Here is a 24,753-nt window from a genome sequence, read left to right on the forward strand (position 1 = left end):
TTCAGGCAACTGCACTGGAAAACTTCACCTGTTCTCATGAAAACCATAATAAAAGGCATAAATAGGAAAAATCTGAAATGATTAATAACTAGTCCAATAAAAGCAAATTCAGCTCTACTGCTGGGTAGGATTTTCTATGCACAGTGAAGTCCGCGTTTACCTTTAACACTTCAGAAACAACAGAGGCAAATCCTGCCCGAGGTCCCCCTTGCTGCTTGATTTACTCAGAGAAATATTTTCTCTGCTGTTTCACACAGCACTAATGAGTTTAAAACCCAGACAGTTCACACAGCTGAGCAGTGGCAAGAGCAAAACCCTGAGCTGTACCCAGCTTCAGACTGCCTGGAGGAGAGGAGGGAAACCCAAAAGCACTTCGTGCACTTGAATGCTTGAAGGAAAGCTGTCTAAGGGGTTGGTTTAAATCACAGCTGCCTTCCTGCACATCAGTGCTCCTGCTGCCAGCTTTCCTGGGCTCTGCTTGCCTGCTGCCTCTGTGCAACAGTGCTTTGCGAGTAAAGCTCACCCCCAGCACAGGAGCACCCCTGACGGAAGGTGCCTGGGTGCCCCCCTAACACAGTCAGCAGGAAGCCTGGAAATAGGTGAATAGATTCCCTTGACCACCACACACATTTTTCAGTGCCTTTTAGAAGGCTGCTTTTGCTGAAAAAAAAGAAAAAAGAAAAAAAGAAACCCAAACAAACAAAATGGCAGTGAAGGAGAGGCAAGACATCAGGAAATGCTTTTGCTGTCTTGGTGTGAAAAAATACTTTCCTTATCCAAAATGGCAGAAGCAGATGAATAAGCCACTTCATCACCTTCCTTCCTTTCCTCTCCTCTCCTCCCTCTCTAGGCCTTCTGCCTCTGCAATAGACATTTTTTCAGCCATTTGACATCCTGTCTGACATATTTATTAATGATATATTCTGTTCCATGGTCAGCTCCTGGGAGCATTCAAAACGGTGGACACCTCTTGGGTAGACTCCTACACTGCACCAGTGGGCACAGCGAAGCCTTCTGCTTGAATCGGTCACACACACACATGGTGGTTACAGGATTTTGCAGTATCACAGAAACAAAAGCTGAAATAGCTACAACTGGGTTTTTTTCTGGGATTCCACGTCTCCCCATTACAGTCTCCTACTGCTTTACAAGCAGTAAATTTGTGGATCTAAGCCCATTATGCTTGAAAGCACTGCATACTGCAAAAATTCTTGCAGGAATTTGAGTGATTTCTGCTAGGAAGTGCCATTCATTGCTCCCATGATCACTCTTACAAACTATGATCCTAATTAAAAAAACAAAACAAAACACAAAAAGTACCTTTGTGTTCAGAATCCTGGCTCTTTGCTAGCATAAATGATTATTTCCTTCCTTTCTCCTCTGGATTTCTTTATTCTTCTAAGCCAACACAGGCAAGGAACAGAGCTGGATCGTTTTCCTGCAATACCATACGTCAAGAGGAGCATCATTCACCTGTACAGCCACCACTCCAAGCACTGTGGGCCCAACATGGTCTCCAGAATCATAATTAACAGTGATGATTAATGAACAAGTGTCTGTCAGAAACAGAATTGGAATAACTGATCATTGCTTTAGGCAGAGGGATGCACAGGATGACCTTTCAAAGTCTCTTCCAGCACTGTGACCCTGTGATAACATGAGGAGAAAAGGACCCTAGCTTGGTTTTTAAGTAGTCAGCAGTTTGCAGGGCTGCAGCTATCAGCTAGGAAATAAAGCATCCTTCCCTCTGCAAGCAGAGTCCATTGATAGGCGTGCAAAATTCTCCTGCCATGGAAAATTTTCAGGAATATTATACTATTCTCTTCCAAGTATTACCACACTTTATGTGTACTATGATGCTACCTGCTAATGGCAGGCTCCCTGTTCAAAAAGATGCTTTTCGTGGTATCTGTGTAATGCATAGGTCTGGAAATGAAACCTGGATTGCAATATTGGCATTGGTATACTATCACTATTTCTTTATTATCTCTGTTTTCTTATCTGCTTCAATGGAAACAGATATATATTAGAGAAGAATGTAAACACCGCATCTCGGAGATTTTTGTAAAGCCATTGTCAGCATGGTTCTTCTTCCTATGTTCCTTCCACAAGAAAACTGAGGACAAGAGCACACTGCCAGAAAAATTTCATTTGTAAATAAATCTCCTTGCTTTGAAAGGGGTTTTTGTGTGGTGTCTGCCTGCAACCTTTCCACAGGTACTCAAAGCCTAGTTCTAGTTTTCTCCACTTGCTCATGCACACTGCCTGTTACTCATCTCTACCCTTCTGGGTAGGGTGTATGACTTTTTGCTACCTGCAAGTTAAACTGGTGAATTTTGAGATAAACTGGGGCTGTATGTCTGGGGAAAAGAGGGGGAAAAAAGAAGTGAAACACAATAAAGATTACAGAAGTAGAAGAAGAACAAATTAGAAGAAATCAGAGTGCTACTCAGGAGGGAAAAAACAAACCAAAACAAAACGCAGAAAGCACCTTGGCCATCACAGTAGAACATGCTGCTACCAACACAGTTGTCAGCATTGGCTAGAGGGGAGGTGCTTCTGACTCAGTGCACCACGTTCCTCTTCATCTCTTCTGCTTAAAACTATTCTCTCTATAATACCAGCAGATATTTTGGCTTTGTCAAGGTTATTACTAACAAACCACTAATTACTAAGCTAATAGTATTAAAAAAAAAAAAAACCAACCCAAAAAACAATTAAGGCCTATAAAATTCATATAAATCCTCTGCTTTTGTAAGAGCAGTCTGGCAGGGGTGGCCGAGTCCATTACACAGCGCTGAAGATGGCTGGCTTCCAGGGATTGTAAGTCATCAGGTCTGTGGCAACTTGTACTTCTCAGCAGAGGTGGGAGGGGATATGGAAAACTGCTTGTTGCAAGATAATAAAAACTAGTTTTGAATTTGTATTTGATTTCCTAGGTGAAGGAATGTTCAAGTATCGATTACTTTGACTAGTAATAACTCTTCATTAATTAAGCTGAAACAATTCCTTCTGATATAGGTTTCTTTCTGGTTAATTTACTTAAAACAAAGAAATGCTCACCTAGTGAATTAACAGATGAGTTAGTACGGGTACTCTCTGAACTTCTAGGTTAAATGTAAAACCCTTGGCATCACCATCTACTCCATGTCTGCTTCCTGCCACCGCTCTTTACTCCACTCTGCTTCAGGTTAATTATCCCATTTGCCTTCTCAGCTGGGCAGGATGCAGCTTCACAACCCATTTGCATTCCTCATTTCCTTCTTTTTTACCTTCCTGTTTAAAGCTTTATTTTCAATACAGACCAGACCTCAGTGGAAGCAGCACTGAGACATCACCCCCATGGCTTCTAGCCATCACTGACAATGATGTCCCTCTAGTATGGCCAGGACCTGGAGGGTAATGTATGAAATAACACTTCTAAGTGTCAAAGCAGCACTGCATTTGTTGGTAAGAGGCTATTTTAGGGCACACAGATATATTTGGCTTTCCCTTACTAAAACCAGCCATTAGTGTTTTCTTCTAGTGAACCCTATGAAATCAGCTTGCCAAATATTTCATCAGTGTTCCTGATGAGAAAACCCATGGAGGATCTAATGGTTTTTATGATCACTAATAGAGCTTATCTTATCTTATCATAGGGCTGGAGGGACTTGGTCTTGAGTCAGGACCTTGTTACGCCAAACATGGCTCACATTGCATGTTTTTCCCCACAGAACTTATCACGTGAATAGACTTTGTCTTCCTCAGCAGAGAGTACATCTAGACTAGAAATATTACACAAGAATTACCTTTTTTGTTATTATTTATACTTATTCAAAAGTCAAACCAACTGTAGCCATGACCCTGTTTGTGACTGGGTCACAAATTTTTCCACTTACCATGTACGTATGTATAATCAAAGTCCTAGTTCTATTTTTGTCTTGTCCTTATTCTGTATGAATCAATATATGTGATGCTAAATATTGCTTCTAGGTTGATTTCTTATGGAACAACGAATTGCTGAGACTATTGCAACTAAACCTTAAATAATGCATGAATATTAATGCACTATGTCCTTTGTGCATGTATGTACAGTCTGCAGTTCTCGCATAGGCTGGGTAAATGTCACTTTTATTCTATACTTTTTAAGGAATTTTCAGAGAGAGAAGCTCTTTAGAACTGTCTTGTTTGAACCCTCAGATTAAGCTGAAAAAATGCAGTGAACTTCCGAAAAGAGGAAAAACCAGGAGCATACAGATGTTCATCATTAGCCAACCATGGGACACTACAAGGAAGTTAATTGAACTGGGAAATATGGGTTTTGTATAACATCACAAATCAATGTTCTTCTTCATCTTGCTGCCACAAATATCCAGGGGCTGGTAGGTGTAGGGGCCCCCTTCAAATACTGGAACAAGACACGCTGTACTGCTGGTATGCAATTACCATGAGCATTGTCTTGCATCCTCTGTTGTAAAATTATTATCATAGAAATGATCAAATCAGGACCTTGGTGCTCCTCAGAGTGTTCCTGCATGAGCAGGTCCCTCTCTCTAGGTTTCAGGCAGGCTTGACAGCCAAGCAGTGTTTTTAACTTTCCCATATGTGATTTCACTTACACGCTTATTCTGAGTAAATCCAACTCTCATAATGACTTGTGGTACAGTTTGTTCTTCAATGCAAGATGTATTCATTTTGTGGTCCTTGGCTCTTTTTAAAAAACAAAAGAGAAAATACTGTGACCTTGAGAAATTCCCTGTCTCATCGCTTCTGTCCCTGCTTAAGAGCAAGGTGTGGATATTTTGTAATGTTTAATTACTCCTTCCATCCCCATTGCTGATACTTGACCCTCTTAGTAGTCTGCAACTTACTCTTCCTTTTTGCATCACCAGTTATTGATTTCAGCATCCTTTTGGAGAGAGACAGGCAGCCAGGTGCTGGTGCTTGTGCAGCCTTGACGTTTGGGAGTTCCTCACCGGTGGGGGACACCTGGGATGAGGAAACATGAGTTATGTTTGACCAAAGGTAGTCAAGGGCCCAGTATTACTTTTCTTTTTGCCTTATCATGGCCCCATGTAAATATTTTAAGGAATTACTTCAAAAATTAGTTAGATCTCATGGAAGTTGGTTTGTGACATCTGCCACTTGCCACTGAAAGTAGTTGTTAGAGGCCTTCAAGGTCCTGTACCAGAGTGGGTCTTAGAAACAAGAAGAGTTTCCAAAATACCGACATAGAGCTTTGCTGAAAGCCAAGGCAAAATCAAAGATAACCATAATAGCCTGCTGAAATTCATCTTTGGGCATATGTCCTTCTAGGATTAGAAGTTCAAGAGCATTACTTTTGGGTGAGTGGGTAGACCGGAGACAACTAAGGGCTCAGAAGCTGCAAGCTAATGCACAGAACAGGGAAGAAGCTGGACATTGTACAGCAGTGCAGGTAGACAGCCTACCAAAAGCATGTAGAAGGGCTTTCTGGTTTAGTGTCATCTGTTCCTGCAAATAAACTATTTAATGATTATGTATTGTCTCCTGTGTCCAAGAAATCACACGCTTAAGTATTTTTGCAAGTAGTCTGAACTACAATGAATGTCCCTGGTTTTGTTGCAAATTGCTAATTAAAAAATTAGAAGACACTTATTTTCACCTACTTATTCTGGTCAAAAGCAGTTTCAGTGTTTATGAACATAAGGCTCTTGTGGGACAGAGATCCCGCTGACCTGGGTAGCCTTCCTGTTAGATGGGTTCCTTTTAATGTGTTCCAGTCCCACGGCCTGTGTCCCGTGTCCTCCTGGAGTACTTCTGTCCATTGGAGAGTGGAGGGGTTCAGCTCCCACCACTATTTTCAAGTCACCGAATCATTGGAGTACAATTTTTTTTTCCTGCTAACCACCCATGACTATTATGGGATGTGAGTGAACACCCCCTTCCTCCCACAAGCACAAACCTTCCTAATTGTTCCCCTGACCTCCGCACAAGCTTACACCCAGCCAAGCAAGCGTCTACATGTGCTGCAGTGATATCTGATGTTGTCTTGGGGGCCTCTCAGTCCTTCCTTCTTCTGTACGCTGAGAGACAGAAACTGTGAATTTAGGCAACTCATTTTGTTTTCTTTTCCCCTTCTACAAGGATTGATAAATGGGTGAATTCTACTTGGCTTGATTTTTGTTCTGTTCTTAGAGCTTGTTTCAGTACATAATGACAGTTTCCTGCTGAACTGCTTCTGCTGCACTCTGCCTGTTTCACTTCCCTTCCAAGAGAAGTCACTTCAGAGTAAATACCAGACCAGCACTCAGTGTGTCTCCTAGCCAGGGTTAAATCTGACCACACAGCCTTGTGATTTTACCCAGCTTCTGATTTCACCAGCAGTGATGGCTTCCAGTTTTGACCTACAGAAATGTATGTTTGCTATGAATAGAGCACCCAACTTTTCACCTGTAAATTCTCAACCATCCACAAAGCAGAAGATGTCTCCAAGATCCCCTGTGAAAACTCTCAAGTCTTCTAAGCTGAGAAATTAAGAGAGAGTTTAAAGCATGACAGAAAGAAGAGCAATAATACAATACAAGAGTTTTACCCTAGCATTTTCAGATCCTCATTTTATTACGAGGACTGGAAAACCACTTTGCATATGTATCATGCTCAGCATAATAGAAGAAATGACATTACTATTATTATTTCTGTTCTGGAGGAGGTGCTGCCTGTGGCTATGTGAAAGGGCAGAGCTCTCTTCCCTCCAGAGCTTGAACAAAACCAAGAGGGAAGGAGAGCAGCAGTTTGTTGCAACACCCTGTGAGCTGTGGGTTTGCTTGGAGGAGCAGTAAGGGTTATCTAAGAGCATGTTCACATGCAGCCGAGGTACATTATGCAGACACCCCTGAACTAAAACACCCCAATGTACCTCTCTGGCTCCAGGAGCCCCCAAGGTGTATTTGCTGGCTGAATGCAGCAGGAGCACACAGCATACCAAGCATGCCCGCTCCTCCATGTAATGGACTTACCTCAAAGGTAAAATAAGAGCCACTGCTATCCAAGACAGGTGTTGATGCGACATCCCCACACTAGGGCTTGCTGGGGGCAGAGGGAGCCCGTGGACCTGCTGTGGCTGCACCTCTGTAGACAGGAGCTCCAAGATGCAGTGAATACAAACCTCGAAATCAAAAGACTGCTTCATACCCAAGGAGACAGAGGTTATGCAATTAGGCTGCACGGAGCTATCAGACAGAAAACAGTGCAAGTGAGAAAATATGAGAGGACAAGAGGATGGGGGAAATCATGTCAGCTGCTACAATTTCTTAGTAATTCAAATTATAATATTTATACTTTGGATTATCAAGAATAATTCACGATGTTCCGTTGAACTGCATTCAATGTGATGAGATTTTTTTCACAGCCGCTTAAGAAGAGGAGGCAAGATTCTTCCTCTACCTATAAAATATTGCTGAGCACATTCTTATGTAAAGTCTATGATGCCTGTCGTGTGTCTGGATTTGATCTTTGAAAGGAAATTCATTCTCTTAAATTACACTCTTTTGGTGTTGGTGGAAACTTATCTCAAACCGAGCCAATTTTGTCAGTAAAAGGCATTTTATCCAAGCCACAGGATCTCTGTGTGCATCCTAAGTGATAGGTTTTAGTTTAATAATTCTGGACTGGTACACTAGCAAAATATATGTAAATATGTTCTGACGAGAAGTGGAGTGTGTACAATGCAGCTTTGTTGGTAAGAGGCATTTAAACCTCTAGCCAGAGCCAGCTCTGACACTTTCAGCTGTGCTGACAAAGGGAAGATTTTTTCATCCTGATGCTACATTGGCCTCCGCCGGCTCCCAGGAGATTGGATGGGACGGAAAACAGGGTGGTCCTGGGAGACTGAATCATAGAATAGTTTGGGTTGGAAGGGACTTTAAAGCTCATCTAGTTCCAACTCCCCTGCCATGGGCAGGGACACCTCACAATAGACCATGTCGGTCAGGGCTCTGTCCAGCCTGGCTTTGAACACTGACGGGGATGGAGCATTCACAGCTTCCTTGGGCAACCCATTCCAGTGCCTCACCGCCCTCATAGTAAAGAACTTCTTCCTTGTATCTAACCTGAACTTCCCCTGTTTAAGTTTAAACCCACCACGCCTTGTCCTGTCACTACAGTCCCTAATGAAGAGTCTGTTTCCAGCATCCTCATAGGCCCCCTTCAGACACTGGAAAGCTGCTATGAGGTCTCCACGTAGCTTGTCTTCTCCAGGGTGAACAGCCCCAGTTTGCTAAAGATGTAAGGGTTTTGTTGAGGCTCTTTCATTCTGCTATCCTCCTCATCAGCTGCCCTTATCTGTCTCCTAATAAATGGGTCCCAGATCTGCTCCCCGTAAGACACCTCTGGAGGATAAGGTACTATGTCACACAGATTAAGCATACTGAGATCTTTTAGGTAGGAAATGACAGTATTTCACAGGCCACTATGAGAAATGTTCATTCTCCAACCTTCAAATTTAGCTGGTAATATATCACATACCATAAGATGACTGAGTTAATTGCAGACTGTCTTTGCTTATTGAATTGTATCCAAATATTTAACCCGTACTAGGAAACATTGTGTGTTAGAAAGCTTAAACAAAAAATTAGAGTTGAAATAGCGGCTATTAAACTTATTCTTTTTACAGAAGTAACAAATATTCTACTTCTCCAATTAGTTTTCTGATATTTAGAAATTTTACTCCTGAGTAATACCCCTTCTCACTTGTGTTTTTCATAGCTTCCCAATTGGAGGGGAGAAGGTTTTCATAATCTCCTGAATGAAATGCAATTGCCAAACCTTCAACATGCAGTTTCTTGCTGCAGTAAAGTCAGCTCTTGGCAATAGTGATAAACTGTACAATAGGTATTACACAATTGATACCACAATAAGCCATATTCAGCAGGAAGCGTTACAAACTGGGAAACACCCTCCCTCCAAAAAAGAAGCCAAGCCCCCAACGCTGAATGTCCATAGATAGACAACTTTTATCACAATTTTAAGATCACTTCTGGAGGACGCCTTCCTCAATCAAATGCTCTTGCTGTTAAAGATTAGTGTTCACCGCCTAATCATGCTGCACTTACCTTAATTTGCTTTGTTACGGACTCATTAAAGTCTTTTGGTCAGAAACCCTACCAGGGCTTGGCAGAGGAACAGGAAATCTCTGCTCCCTGCTACAGGCTTGTGACTGCTCTTTCATTTTAACCCACAGACTGGAGGATGCTGCAGCAAACTGCAGCTGGGGCACTCTTTCCTTCCTCTGTAAAGAACTTAAATGCTCTTCCAAGCACTTTGTCAGCTGAACAATTGGGACCTACAGAGGGAGCAGAATTATTCTGATGTAAAAAATGGCTCAGACTGCCAGTAGATCAATTAGATATGATGTTTAATTTTAGATGACCTGAACCTTTAACAGCAACAATCCCTGTAACTGATCACAAATTTCTGAGGATGCTTTCATCCCATCTCAGCTTGTGGTAGATCCAGCATTTGGTGGTCAATAAAAGGCTTCCCTCAGTTGCTACTGTCATCTGCATGGCTGCTGTACACTGAGAAAGGAAAGTGCACTTCAGGAACAACCTGGCAACATTTATGTTATTTGAACTGGAATTCGTGAATCAGAGTTCAGCATGAAATACTCTATTTAATGTCACAAGCAACAGATGGTAGGGATTTTGCACCACTGTTTTTTTGACAGCTGTGCAGTGTAGAAATTGCTTGCCCTTGCCAAAGTTTGGAAATCCATTGAAGAGCTGTGAGCAGCTGTGTCACAACCATCCCTATACCTGCAGGGGTGTGCAGGCAGATGTGGTACCTTGCAGTCTCACCTGGGCCCATGGCAAGTGTCGTGTCACAGACAGTGAGCACACATGACAGTAACAGGTATTGTAATTGCTAGATTGAGCTATTGCCTGGCGTTAGCTCTGACTAGACTCCCCACATGCTGTAACACTCTTCATCTGCAGCTGAACTGCCCTAAGGAAAATGGTGAACTCTTTCCTATCTCTAACATCTTCAAAGCAAACCTGTTTGAATCGTCCATCAGAAAGACATGAATTGGCTCTCAGGGAGGATGTTGAATTCAGTCTGACCAACACTGATAAGGATTGTCTTGTGGTAGGATAACTGGCATGGTTGTTACAATAAGAGGAATTTTTTGTTTTGCAGAGATGTCAGTCAGAGGTGAGACTGGCAAGCACATGTGAAGAGTCAGTAAAACAGGCAGAGCTACACTTTCAACAGCATACCTTAAAACAGCTTTACTACACTGGTGCAACCACAGCTCTTGGTAGTATAGCAGCGTCATGGACAGGACAGTACATTCATATCTCTTCCCATTGTCTACACTAGTATTACAGAGACTCTCATTTAGAAGAAGTAGTCTGTACATGTCAGCAAAGAAGTACTTCTGCCAGTAATGCCAATTTTGCTCCTTTAAAAGGAGCAAGTGGAGCATAAGCTCTCTCTGTGTGAGATGGATTTCCTGGGGACTTTATTGGCAAATTTATCAGATGAAGACACTATTGAAAAGACTCTCTTTGGACAAATGGGCCATAGATGATGCTAGAATACTTAAGAGATATTTGTACCACTGAGACCTTCATTAGTTACTTTTCTGAGCTATTTTTCTTTAAAGAATTTAACTGTATGGAATGGTTGCAGCTGATGCTGAATTCTCATTTTAATTCAAGTATCTGATGACAAATTTCTCCATGATTATTTGCTCATTAATGCTGGTAAGTTCTGAAGGATTTTTATTTATTTGTTTATCGATTGTGCTTGATGCATTTGCTAAAACTGAAATCACACCCTTTTATAAAATTTTGGATGCAACAGTCTGAAGAGAAACATGGCTAACTTGAACTTTGCAGCATCTGGCTGTGTGGTTTTACCTGCTATCCCAATAGTAGTTTCATTCATTGGTTACTGCCTGAAGCAGAATTCTTTAAAGGAGTCAGAGTGGATTTGCTTAGGTAAAACCTGTGGGATGAATACAATTGGAGAAATACATGTTTAGAGAACAAACTGCTTTCAAAAATCACAGGTAATAGGACAGTAGCAAAGTGGTGTAGTGTGTAGTCAACTCTGAATATTTGTTCTAAAAATAAGAAGAATTAAGAACTCTCATTTAAGAATTAATTCGTAAGCATTAATTAAGTATAATTATTTTAAAAGTTAGGAAGAATTATGAAGAATTAATTTCTGCCACTATCTTTAACCTCCAATATTATTTATTCTTGTAAGATTTAACTTGCAGGACTGCTAATCTACTGTTTGCTGGGGGCTTGCTTTGTTCTGCTATCCTAGATGAAGATCCTCCATCAATTACAGCTGTTAAGGGGAGGAACGAATCAGTTGCAGGAACGTCCTGCACAGGGAAACAAATAGATGAGTAACATCTTCAGATCGCTACTGGTGGTAAATGTTATGCTGTTAGGTATTTGCATATGCGTGATGAAACGTTGACTGTATTAAACTTTTCAAAAAAGAAAGAACTGCATTTGAACAAAAGTGACTGAAGGGAGAAGCTGAAACCTGTTTTTTTGGGGTTTTTTTACTTTTTTTTTTTCTCTGTTGCATGACAATGCGAGCAGGAATTACTACTTACAGCAAAAGAAAATATCTGCTGGTGTGTGCTTCCTGTTCCAGTTTGTTTAGTCACAAGTCTGAATTAGATCTCTCTGTTGGTTGGCTTCATTTACTATAAACAGGTCTGGTGCTTTGTTTCAATACATCAAAGCCCATAGCCAGGCACAGACAGGTAATGGAAAAGGGGGTGAGAAAGTTTACAGTCTTGCTTCGTTGTTTCTTTAAGAGTTCCAGACAACGGTCAGAGGGATCACTCGGAGGTTAAAACAAGGATTGGCTGCTCCTTATTTTTGGGGGGGTTGGTTTTGGGTTTTGGTGTTTGGGTTTTTTTTTTTTGTTTTTTTTTTTTTTTGTTTTTTTAATAAACTGGTTTCTCTTTTGTTCCTTTTTTAGAAACCACATGTAACTTTAGGTCAGAAGAGTAAAATGTGGCACTTCTTTAACCAGCAGTACCTCTGCTTTGGGGTGGCCGGATCAGGCAAATGTGTAGCCTTCTCTCCCTGCTATGCTGATGCTGTCCTTCAGGTGAGTACCAGCGGTTTATTTCCTTTTCGAATCTCCACTCACCTGGAGGATACAGACGGCTGATGACTGACACTGCCAAAAAGACTCATCAAAAGCTAAGGGTGGTTAAAGGTTTAGCCTTTTGGCGATAAAAGGGAATCATTCGCTCTCATAGCATTTTTAGTAAAGCTGTTCTAAAAGTTTGCTTCCTCACAGCCTTTGCATCTCTCCAGGTTTCCTTCTCTCTTTTCTTCCTTTCGTCCTTTTTTTTTTTTTTTATCTGCCCTCTTAAAACAACAGGAATGCTGCGCTGGCCCGCAGCCAGCCGAGGCTCAGTGAGCAGGGTAAAATTTCAGTTCAGATTTACGGGAAGGTGTCGGGAGTAAAAATCTGGTTTGGTGAGTTTAAGGCGGGGAGTAGACAAGAGACAACCTTGCTACTGTGAGTGAGGAGAGAAAGGGAGGAGGAAGGGGAGGGGGCTTAGGAAAAAACCACCCAGGCTGGGGATTACAGACCAATTTTCCCCCTGTCCGAGTTTCAGAGCGTGTTCTTGAGCTCCTGCAGCCTTATCGAGTTTGTAGGCAGAAAGTCGGGTTTAGGAGTAGAAGAGCAGCGCGGTGCCGGCGAGGAGCTCAGCGCCCTGGAATGTCGACTTAGGGCAGGGGCTTTAGCTTAGCTGGTGCTAATTGCAGGTTTCAGTGGTCAAAAACCTCGAGGGGTGGGGGTGGTGGGGGGGGGCGGGGGGGTGGAGTAGGAAAAAAGCAAACAGCCAAGAGAGGGGGTTAAGGCTTGGGAGAGCTGTTGCTCCAAGCAGCAGTGTGAGGAGTTGCTCAACTCTCCTTCGGCAGCGCAGTAGAGAGGAAAATGCATTAGGTTGCTGCCCCGAAACGTTGCCGCTGCTGCGAATGGTGTTGGGCGCTGAGGTGGGCTCCAGGTAGGTACTGCCGCTTTTCAGTTTGCTCTGCTCTTCCTCTGTCTTTACCTGAGGGTTCACTCTCCTGTGATTGGGTTGACAACGTAAGAGGACACATGTGCGTTCAGAAAACGCGTTTAAAAGTATTTCCAGGGGGAAAAGGCAAGCGGAGAGGACCGCAGAGGTCTTCAGTGAAGTTTTGGTGCCTCTTTCCAAGCGACAGATTTCTGGTGATTCTGAGGAAAGATGACAGATGAGAGGCAGAAACGGGTATTAAAAAGTGAGAAGTGAACTGAGAGTTTTAAATTAAAAGGTGTGTGTTTCTCCATGTCCAAGATAAACCACAGCGCGATGTGCCTAATGTCTTTGGAGTAAATTTTGGAAGGACTGTTTTGTTTGTACGGCTGTTTCTTCTTCCTCAGCATTTAAAATGCTGTAGTTCGTGCAGAACGAGGAGCAGTGGCACAAGTGACAGGGAGGTGACAACGGGGCTCCAAGGTAGGCTGCAGTCTGACAGTGTGTTTATAGGTATTAGCATATGAATGGGATCTTATCTGGGAAGAATTTCTGATGGCCGTTTAGAATACATGTATCAATCAGGAGGAGGTCAAGCGTCTCCTTCACTCTGAGATATGTGTGATTAGATGAGAAATTCCAGGGACTCCTTATTCGTCTTAAAAGAAATAGCTGTTGGTTTGGATATTTTTTTTTTTTTGAGGGAAAGGTACACAGCTCATTTCTTCTTCGGAATTTAAAACAAAACTTTGAGCTAAAGCCAAAGTATTATTACAATTAAAGATTGGCTGGGACCTAACAGATCGCAAAATCCCTCCTGAATGTTATCAGCAAAACGGGGCTGACCTGGCAGAGGGCAGGATCGTACTGCCGGGCTGAAGCGGGCTGCCTGAGGCTGGCACAGATGGATCATCGGTGCATTTGTGTGCCTCCTAGACCTCGCAAACGGTAACCCGGGCAAGCCCGCAATTACTCGTTACCAGCCGGGCCCAGCTCGCAGGCTGCGGGAGAGAACCAGGCGCCTTTCGCAAGCGAGGAGGCACCGGGCGCAGGCCGGGTGCCAGGGGAATTGCCGGCGGGCCGTACGCCCAGCACGCCGCAGGTGCCAGGCCGCGGCGGTGAGAGGTCGCCCGCCGTGTTAAGCAGAGCCTGGTATACAGCTGGAGAGCTGGAAGGCAGCATGGGCTCTCGGAGGGGGAGCGGAGATAGCGCCGGGAGTACGCCGCCGTCCGGTGTCCGACAGGCTTGTAGCATGGGTGCTAAAGGGTAACAGACTGCTGTCTGCGAGATGAATGAAGACGCAAACGCTTCCCTTGCGCATTCGTTCTCTCTCCCCCCACTTTCCTGAGTATTCCTGTCCGGGGGAGGTTGCTCTCCCGGCTCGTTTTAAAGCTGCGCATCCCACCCGGAGCTAAGGGCAGGTGCTCCCACCTCACCTCCCTGCCCATGGAGACCCCAGCTCCCTCCCCTGCTTTCGGGTACCACCTCTTTGAGTCACAGACGTCTGGCCCTAGGTGTTAGAGCTGGCTGGCATATAAACGCAGTTGCTGGTCATTTCTGTGTCCCAGTGGCAGCCCGTGGTGTGAAACCTTTGAAGTTTTCGAAGGTAAAGGAATGTGCTCCCTTCGATACATGAGATTAGAAAAACATTGAAAACTTGGACTGCAAGTATTTAATGTAAGCAGCGGAGATGGCAGAGCCTTCAGGCAGTACTGCTTCAGTGGCTGTTTGGTCTGAAACCTTGCACAGGCACAGGCTGCTATCAGCAGGGCTCTTCTCAGCACTGGGGTCTGCTCTGGAGCTGCCCAGCTTTCAGGGCCTTGATTTCCTCACATGCTACCACTCTGTGAAATGCTACACTCTCTTCTGCAACAGCTGTGAGAGCATCTGACAGAAGGTAGGGAGGTTTGCTTTTGCTTATTAGGGTACATCTTTTCCACTGTCAGCTGTTTTCCCCTGTGAAAATTAAGGCCACTTGGGTAAAAAGCTGGAAATGATGCTTTTTTGGTAGCTGATTAAAAATACGTAATCCCAGCAACATAGGTGGCAATTCTTACTTCAACCATTACAGACCTGTTACTGCCTCTGTCAACCAGGAATTGATTTCTATGGTTTTAAGTGTCTATTGAAATCCTATTCATTGGGTTAGCAGTGACATATTCAAAATTTATTAATATCCTACAGCTAGAGGAGAAGATCCAGGGGTTACTCTGGAGTGGGCATGCAAGCACCTGTTGGTTTACCATATGAGCCCACAGCACTGTTAGAGCTACAAACTCCAGCAGATGTTATACTACACTTACAGGTGAAGCAATAATATAATCTTGGCTTTTTCATTCAAACCACTGGCCCCAATCATCTATGTATGGTTTCCCAAAACAACATTGCTCTGATTTTTTTGAGGAAGTTAATAGGGGAAAATATGTGCCCTTTGTGAAGAAATGTTGCCAGATCCTGTTCCTGTTGAATACAAGAAATCAGTGACTGGGATGACTGTAAAGATCAAGTTTGCTTTGCAGCAAGGAAGCACATCTGACAGACTAACTACGAGGAATTACCTCCATGTCTGTGTATGGGTGTATATAGTTGCCTCTTCTCTCAGGAAGTCGAGATCTCCAAATTACCAGCAACTTAACTCTGCAAATCCTTCCTTATATTCAAGCAGTAGTTGAGTCACTTTGAAACTTGTCTCATACAGGGATTTTTAGGTGCAATTTTCAAGGTCATAAAATGGATCCTGTGAACAGGATTTTTTTGGGTGCTGCTTTAGCAGAAGGAAGGACTCTGACCTTCATCTTTCCAGTAAGAGGCTTAAAATAATATTTCTTTCTGCTATTGTAAATTTTTTGTGTTTTCAATAAAATGCTTCTGGTACTGGTACACCTAGCTCTTGCCAAGATCAGGAACATCTCAGTAGCCTTGATGAGACAATGCAGGCTTTGTATAGCTATGGCTGGTAGGGTTTTGGTGACACAGTAAACTCAACAGAGCAAAGCAACTTCTTAGCAACTGCAAAGCTGACTACCTGATATTTGAGGGCATTTTTGTCCTTTACAGTCTTTCATTTGCTATGATCACAAGCAAGATTTCATTTGAAAAGAAGAGAGAGGGTTTTGACATTTTTAAGGGTGTGTTTTAAAAAGCATACTTAGAGTCTGGATGTTCTCCTTTACCTAACTAGGTTATAAAGCTGAGACTAAGTCAGCACAGATGGGCTTATTTGGCGCAAGAAGGAAAGAAACTACTAATGCATGAGAATCCTTGACCAACAATCAAGACAGTGGTAACTTTCATCTGTGTCCAAAGTGCTCATGGCTTAACCAACCACTGACAACTGGAGTGCTGTCTGTCCTATTTGCTGGTGTTGGGGCCATTGGGAGATTTACTCTTGAAAAGCACCACCCCAAGTGTTGTAGCTCAGAGTTTGCATTCATATTTTGCCTTTTGAGTACTCAATGAGTGTGCTTGAGTTCTACCCTTGAAATAAACTGAAATTTGTATTTCTGTCTTTCATCAGAGAAGATCCACCACAAGTCAGGGTGTAGGTTCCACCTCAACAAGTTGAGCTCTTGGTATCATTAAAGATATCGTTAATTATTGCACTGTCATAGACCTGGGATCCCTGACCTGGGTGTTGCTGCTGTGTGTGTACTTGCTCCAGAGGTGGAGTAGAAGGACTGTCAGCACCATGTGGAGTTTATGCATGAAATACCTGGCAAGAAGCAAGAGATGGGTCAGACACAGGGTGGAGCACAAGCAAATGGTCAGCTGGGTAGAGAGCAGGCACAGCACGCTGGCAGCCTGGCCATTTCAACAGCAAGGGAGAGATTTTAGAAGGAATTCAGGAGCAAAGCTTCTCTGCAGTTGTGACCAGGGAAATAACTCCTGGGAGGAATTACAAGGGAAAACAGGAAGGTGCTTGATGGGAAGTGTGAAGTGGGTGTTCACAAGCTGCAAAAGGCACCCATTTGCCATTCAACTCAGCCTGCCTGCACAAGTGCTGTGTATAAGGGCATCTTTAATTTTATTTGTTAGAGAATGGAGTGGTGGTGAACAGAAGCGCAAAAACGAGTGGCACACTCAAAGCATCAGACTATGAAAATTGCCCCTGTAATAGTATTTGGAAGATGAAATATCAGATCAAGGCTGCAACTATGAAAGCAGAGCAAAGTTTATAACAAAGCTAATGCTAGGGCGAGACCCAAGAGAACTGTTTCAGCTATGAGGGCAGATAGAATAGGCAATGTCTTTGATGTGTAAGCAAAACGCATCAACTTAACTGTACCTTAAAAGCAAGGCTGCCCAAGTAAGACCTGTGCCCTACTTACAAGAAGAATGGTAACTGACACTGTGGAAAGGAGAGAAAAGAGATTTGGGTATCTTTTGAGAGTGGGGATATTAGGGACCATGCTTTACCCACGTTGAGCTGGAAGTGATGGCTAGGGTCTCAGCAGACAGTCTTTCAGAAGGTAGCAGAAAAAGGGGGTGAGGGGCATCGGCTGGCTGGGTATTATGGGAAAGCAAATTGAAGGAAATTGAAGTATAGGGAGAATTTGCAGTTTAACTTCGTAGAAAGACAAGTTAAAAGCAAAAGAGAAGTCATCAGGGTTGATGGAGTGGAAACTGAAGAAAGGCTGAATGGTGGGACATAATGGGGGAGGCTAATGGACAGTGCTGAATGGGACCACTTGAAAGTTAGTGCAGGGAAAATTCAGTTGTAGAGAGCCTGGAGTCTGAGCAGTGCCTGCCACATAAATGGTCTTTCTTTATGTGTAAAAGTAAAGGATCATGAGAGCAGAGGAAGGGAACAGGTGAGATGGACACAGCATGACAAGGGAATGATATGGGTCATCAGCAGAAATCAGCAACATTGAGAAGAGAAAATTGGAGAATAAAAACCAGAGCGGGAGGGTAATGGACTTCCTTGGAGGTGAGGTGTCTGTAGGGCTGGGAAGGGAGTAAATGAGAAATAACGGATCCTTGTAAAGAGGAGGAGGAAGAGGGAGAAAGAGGGGAAGAGATCACCTCACTGAGTACAGTCTGATCTCAAAGGAACATCTGAGACAGAGATGCCCATTAAGGCTTGAAAGCCTTGTTGCTGAAACACAAGGGTTCAGGACCTGGAGGGAGGGAAGTATGAAGAGGCTGTGGCTAGCTGAGGTCTTTAAAGGTGCAGCATGTGCTGGAGTGAGAAACAGAGGGCATGAAGACTGGGCAGCACGCAGGGTGCAACTGTAGGAGCTTTCATGTTTGGGGAGGGAGGAAGAGTCAGAGTTCAGGGGAAAAAAGGGCACGAAAGGCAATGAGGGAAGGTAGAGTCAAGCATGAATGTGCACGCAGGGACATGTCCTCTAGATGCTTTTACAACAAAAGAGTACGTTCAGCTCACCGTAATAAAATATTCACATTATTAACATGACTTTAGGCCATGTCCACATCATGTGCATGCTTCTGGCAGTGAAATTTCTGTTGGCTGTGGATGCTGCAATTTCACCAGAGTTCATGCACTGGTACCCACATCCTAATGTGAGTGCTAGTCCTCACACGGAACATTTCACTGTCACTAGTATTAAATATAGCACTAATAAGGTTCCTGAAGCTCACAGGAGCATAGACACAGGTAAAGCTGCAAGTAGAGGTAGATTTAATGGGTGGATGTATTCAAAATTTTGGGATTGCAGTGCAGCCTGTGGCTCTTGAAGACTGACTCTGTCTTTGGGTTCTTGGCCTTCTGAAGCAGGCAAGAAAAGACCCAACTTAACGACTTTCTGAGTGCACACATCAGTGGATGGGAAGCTGGAGGTGGTTTAGGTTGGACCAAGGAAAACTGAGCATGCCTTTTGTTGCTGCCATATGTGGTGACTTATTCAGTGTTTACAAAATAAACAGGGTGAGGAGATGCTGTTGCTGAGGTTGTCTGCTCACCCTGAGTACGCAGGGCTCACCCAGATGTACCCAGAGGTGCTGCACAACCTCAGAGCCCAGGAGCAAGCTTTGACCTGGGCATGGTTCAAACAGGCCATGGTTGTCCTGCAAGGGAGGAAAAAAATGTGATTTTCATAGAAGCTAATTGTACTGAGTAATAATAAATGAAAAGGCTTCTACATGCTGAAGCCCCAGGTCTCATCTTACCTGTGTGAGTCACAGGTGACGCTGTACGTGCACACAATAAATCTTTGCAAGCACCACAGGGGTATCACTGGGGAGGGTGCTCTGCCTCCCAGCTGTGTGTGTGTAAGCAGCAGGAACGTGGTCTGAGACAGGCAGTGGGTCCTGAACACGTCTCTGGCTGCTCTGCTTCTTTCTACCTTGTAACAAGCCAGTGTATAGCCTGCTAGAGCCTTTCCGATATTAGAAAATCATTTCTCTAACCTGTGTTTTACCACAGGTGTTTGCAGTTCGTTATTTGAGATGCCAAGAGCAGAGACCATGCCTTCCTGTGTTCAATTTTTATTTCTCCTGAAAATGCTTGTTTTCTGCAGGTATTTGTCTGCAAGCTTACATTCCCAGTAAGCAGCAAGACAGACTAGCAAACAATTTCAGTTTTTACTGTCTGCTGACCTTAAGAGTCTAAGTAAGAAAATTCCTGTTGAAATTCCTGTGCAAATTCCTGGCCATTCTCATGGCCACCTGCCTCAGTAAAGTTATCAGCTTACTGCCCGGTTGATATATGGGGCACTGTACAAAAAACTACAGCTCTGAGGCATGTGGAATGAACTGCCAGAAGATCTGAGTAGGTGCAGACAAGTATTGCTAAACTGGAGGCACTGGTAGTCTTAGTTGTTGGCTTTCTCATGAGAATGAGAAAAGTCAAAGGCAAGAAGCTGTTTCATTCACAGAGCACTTCCAGGGCTTTTCCCCCCTCTGTCTACAGCATTATCTGAAGTTTTAACTGTGGCTTTTTGATTCCTTTTATCTCCCAAATGTGGGTTTGTGGTGGTACACCAGCAGGAAGAGAGGCACCATCAAACCACGGCAGGGGTTTGAGAGGTGTGTTACCTGCAGTCTTGCTTGTGGGGTTGCTGTGAGCAGGCTCTTGGCACTGTTGTGCTGTCCATCTCATCAGTAAAGCAATCCAGGAGAGGGATGAGCCTGTTTGACCAGCCCCAGCTTGGGGCTTTCATGAGGAGGTTGAAATTTGGGACAGATCCCGGCATTTCCATCTGTAGATCACTGAGCTTAAAAAAACCAAGGAAAAGTATATTATTTATATTTGCATATTTTTTAAAATAGATAAATATTTATATTTTTATTTTATATATTGCTATGTTATTGCACTCCTTGTCCATCTACTAGCCTCTCTTCTACATTGGTATCAGTCATGACTGACCTGAGTGAGGACAGTAGAAGAGCTCTTTACCTCTAAAGCAGAAAGAACAAGACTTCGGTTAACTTTATTTGCAGCTGTTTGGGGAATACCTTATTGCTTCTAAACAGCTGTAAGCTTCTCTGTATATACACAGGAATATCAACACAAATCAGTGTCAGCGCTGGATTTTTAATTCCCAAAGCACTGTTAGTCATCTGTCAGAGTTTAATTACCATCTTTGTCTCTGGTTTGGAGGGATGATCTAGATGAGATCATTTTCCTTCACTGTGCCATAGCTTCCCCACCAATAGATAGGAAACACATTTTATTTTCTCTCCCTTGTGAAACAGTAGGAATGCACTCTTGAGGAGTGCCACAGGAGACGGGCTGTTAAACAACATATACAGAGGTGTATGCAAGATATACATACCTTGAATCTCTCCTCTTTGTATTTTCCAATAGACACAAGAGTTCTTTCTAAATAAATGTTATGTAAAAATACATGGTCTCCAAGGAAAATTAAAGCAAAACTGCTGACACTGCAATCTGCTTACCTATGGGCAGTGCAATAAACTTAGTTTTATGAAAAATGCCATGTATCTGTAAGCCTACAAAGTTAGATTTGCAGTAGAGTTTCATACTGGTAATAGTGAAAATCAGTTAAAGACCACAGCTTTTTGTGAATACTTTGGGTGCCCAAGGTACAGACTGCACAGGGGAGTTACGAGGTGGGTGTAAGTTTATAGTATCTTTGGACTCATGTTTTTAATGTGTAAGCAACTGTATGTTCTTCTCTTATACTCCAGAGTAATCAGAGAGGATCCTGCTGCAGTTTGCGAGCTGTAAGTATGCTACCACAAGGCAGATAAAAGGCTATCTGCACCCATGCATATATCCATACTCTAAGAATACCCGAAACGGGTTGGAAAAACCCTTTCCAGAGATAAGACCAGTGCAAAGAGGATTAGAAGCTTGATAGTAATTGTTGTGCAAGTTTTTTTCTGAGTTCTGGGTTCAAAACAAAACTTGGCCAAAACTGCAGGATGAAAACTCCTTGGTGGCTGGACTCCATCCACACGTTGCAATATGGTAACCAGCACACAGTGCCTGCTCACTGGTTCCCCATCCTACGATGTCTGCCTTCATCTTGCAGTACAGGTGCCAGTTTCTGGGGCTTTCAAGCTCTCCAGTTGCTCTGCCTGTGTCCATCAGTGAGTCTGGGTCTGCAGCTGAGGATCCTGGAGCAGGATGCATGTTTACAAAGATGCAAAGTGATGGGCTGCTGAGCAAAGGGTCTGTGGAGCACCAGGGCATGTACAAGCCAGTTCAGAGTGCAGCATAGCTGGATGCAGAGTTAATGGTACCACGGAAAGGCAGAAGAGGTGAACTCCCTCCCTGCAACATCTGCAGCTCAGAATGACATGCAGAGTGAAGGAAACAGGCTTTCATTTTCATTGCGTTTCTACATTATTCAAATCTGGGTTCCAGCCACAATGCCAAAATGCAGGAAGGGCTTAGCTTCTGCCTTTCCTCTGACAAGGGGGCACTGCCTCTGTGTCTTCTAAAACAAGCACTGTAACATGAACAATGTTGAGATGAGCAGCATTTTATTGCTCCTTCCAAAGATCCAAACCCTTTCTCTCACATTTCCTCTTTGTCTAATCTATTTTATTTTGCAACCCTTGCTGTGCTTCCCTATTTCCAAATCAAAGTAGAATCTTTCTGCAAAAAATCTGAAAGCTGCCCTCATTTTGAAACGCGTCCTGTTTTAAACAAAGGGCATCCACTGGTGGTTAACTCATGGGTTTGTTAATCCTTACCTGGAAAGTAACCAGTGCCAAAATCCTTGCATTCTTAAAGCTCTTGCAAATGTCAATCACTGTTAAACAAAGGTTTCTTCTGAGTTCACACATACGTATATGTGCAACAGGGTGTAGAACAGGCCAGGCAAGAAACAAAAAGTGTACAAATGACTGGTTTTGCAGGAAAGGCACCAGTATAAAGCTTAGGAAACCTGGGTTCGTGTCTGTGCCTTGCCACAAAAAAATGGCTTTGGATGAGTTAACAACAGTAAGGTGAAGTGGGTTGTTTCTGGTTGCTGTGAATGCCTGGTTTCTGGTTACTGGTCTCTGCTGGTATAGCTGAACATCCTATTGGGTTGTGGTGTTTTGCAGCAGGATCTGCTATGGTTCTCTCTTTGGAGAGTTATAGCAAATCTCAGGGGTTTCTGTGTGTTTGGCTTATGCCGCCGTTTTGAGAGGGTTGGGCAGTTGTGCATGGGCAGTTGTGCTGCGAGAGCCCCAGGGAGGGAGGAGGGAAGGTGCTTATCAGCTGGACACCTAACGCAAACCTCTGGCAGCCCCTGGGCTCCCTGCTTCAGCTCCTTTTCCTACACCGTCCTCAGCATCCCCTCAGCCCTGGGGTAAGGGGACCTTTGTGAGGTGCTGCTGGTGCTGTGTAGGTCTTTGTAATCACCAGTGATGCAAGCCACCAAGGCAGGGTGGGAGACTGCCCAGCAGGTTACATTTTGTGCTCCCCTGTGCCCCTGTGAAGTGAGAGGAGGTGAACAGTGTTTGCTGTGAAACCCCAGGGCCGCAGGAGACCTGTGAGTCCGCAGGGTGCTGGTTGTGACAAGTTTCTGCTTCAGATCACTGCTTTTGGAAAAGCAGTTTGAAACGCGCTGCTGAACAGCCTATAGCTTTAGTATTGATAAATACGCGCAACTGTTGTACCCCACTTCAGAAAATACTACGCACGCAATATAACCTACAGAGATCCAGGCCTGTAGCCGCTCCATGTGCACGGAACTTTGCAACCCAAAGTTCCCATTGTACAAGCAGATGTAAAAAGAAGACAACAGAGCAGCTTTGGTTGATAAGGATGCCCTGCATTTTCTACTAGGAGACTATTTTCATTTGCTTGTCATCTTGCACAGCTTTAAGTCCCTGGATTGAAACACTGCATGGCAAAACGTCCACCTGAGGCATGTGAATTGTTCTGCATTCGCCTGGATAGAGGCCAGAGAGTCACTTTACCTACAATGATTTAACCATTTCTGAAAATCAATGTTAGAGACTTTTCACTTTTTTCCCCCAATTTTTGCAACCTCTTCCTAGGGCAGTGACTTGACCTTTAGCAGGGAAGTGCCCCTTGTGTGGAGGTACCCAGGTTTAAGCCTTTGAAAATTGCAGTTTCCATGTGCTTAGTGGAAACTTCAACTTTTAACATCCAAGTGCCAGAAACCACTGTTCACACTGCATATGCTCCAGCCTGAGTGAGACTTCAGTTGCAGGTTTGGTATGAGGCTGCTAGGCTCTCTGCCCCTGAATTCAGGAGCCGTGTGTAGGGCAGCTAAAGATAAAGGAAGCAAAGAAACAGGTAGTGGGGCTTGGAGCTGCAAAGAGAAGTTCAAGTCTAGGAGCAAGGGAAAAGAAGAGAGAGAAGAGAGGCAAGGAAGTAGAAGAGAGAACTGTTTGCCTGGAAAAGCTGATGGGGAGTCAGAAAGATGGAACGAGGGATGTGAGGGGATAACAGCGCATTTAGGAGAAGGGTCTGACGTGGTGGGGCTGCAAACAGAGCCAGCCAGGCTGGGGAATTTGGCATGAGAGGTAGTTACCAGAGGGGGATAAAGTGTGAGGCTGGGGTACTGGTATTGGACAAGGGCAGGTGGGGCAATGGGGCAAGTCATCCAAGGAGCCTGGACCAAACCCGAGCTGGACCTCTTGGAGATGAGAATCCAGGGCTCTTTCTGGAGCTTCCTTCCCCTTGGGAAGCTGGAATGAGTCCTGCTTTCTGTCTTCTTTCCTCTGCTGCTGCTGCTGCCAGTAAATGCCAGGCTGAGCTGCTGCCCTGCTTCTGTGATTTACTCAGTGACTTCATGGAGCAGAAGTCCATGTGGTAAATCTCATGTGCTACCCCTCTGGGTGACACACACATCAGTAGGATGCCACATGATGGAATTTGGGGTTGGGTTTCATTGTCCATCAACAAAACCCAAAACATATAAGCTTAGAAAACAGTGCAGATACATCCTCTCAGAAAAAGTATGAAATGGAAAATTCAGAGAGTGCCAAATTTATAGTCTGCACAATCCTAATTCAGCTTCTGATGTGTATTATTATAGCACGATCCTGGTTTTTTTTGACACATTCCATGCTGCTGAATCTTTTGTAGGACCCTTGCCACATACCATGTATGAAAAGGAGAGGGGTCAGTGAAGGAGGGTAGGCAGTGAGCAATTTACTTGAAATGCAGTTTTTTTCACCTGCTATTCAGAACATTAATAGTTCATGCTCTTACATTGCTTTGCTCTGAAGAGAGGTTTAATGCTCTTTGCCTTTTTATGGTCTTCATCTCTATAACATTGAAACACAAACAGTAATGAGATAATTTGCACAACAAGCATTTGCTATTTAGTTGCTAAAAAACCCCA

At 43.8% G+C, this 24,753-nt stretch overlaps 1 protein-coding gene and 1 long non-coding RNA gene across 9 annotated transcripts in view; one reads left to right on the forward strand and one right to left on the reverse strand.

The window, feature by feature from the left end:
- Positions 1 to 3,880: 3,880 nt before the first annotated feature.
- Positions 3,881 to 9,132, reverse strand: LOC136007394 (uncharacterized). Of its 2 annotated transcripts, XR_010609678.1 has the most exons (4): positions 9,075 to 9,132; positions 6,981 to 7,193; positions 4,854 to 4,971; positions 3,881 to 4,692 (listed from the first exon to the last, which is right to left on the reverse strand). It is a non-coding gene; the product is annotated as an uncharacterized LOC136007394 (long non-coding RNA). The 2 variants fall into 2 exon arrangements; XR_010609677.1 differs by having other exon boundaries at positions 3,881 to 4,971.
- Positions 9,133 to 10,468: 1,336 nt separating this feature from the next.
- Positions 10,469 to 24,753, forward strand: part of RBM47 (RNA binding motif protein 47) — an 80,589-nt gene continuing 66,304 nt past the window's right edge. For 2 of the 7 annotated variants that reach the window (XM_065698477.1, XM_065698518.1), the window contains exons 1-3: positions 11,637 to 11,752; positions 11,974 to 12,105; positions 21,128 to 21,163. In XM_065698477.1, the coding sequence (XP_065554549.1) occupies positions 12,086 to 12,105; positions 21,128 to 21,163 (56 nt within the window). In that variant the 5' untranslated portion in view covers positions 11,637 to 11,752; positions 11,974 to 12,085. The other 5 variants (XM_065698487.1, XM_065698507.1, XM_065698497.1 and 2 more) reach the window with 5 other exon arrangements.

Source organism: Lathamus discolor, chromosome 1, assembly GCF_037157495.1.
Source record: "Lathamus discolor isolate bLatDis1 chromosome 1, bLatDis1.hap1, whole genome shotgun sequence".
Lineage (NCBI taxonomy): Eukaryota > Metazoa > Chordata > Aves > Psittaciformes > Psittacidae > Lathamus > Lathamus discolor.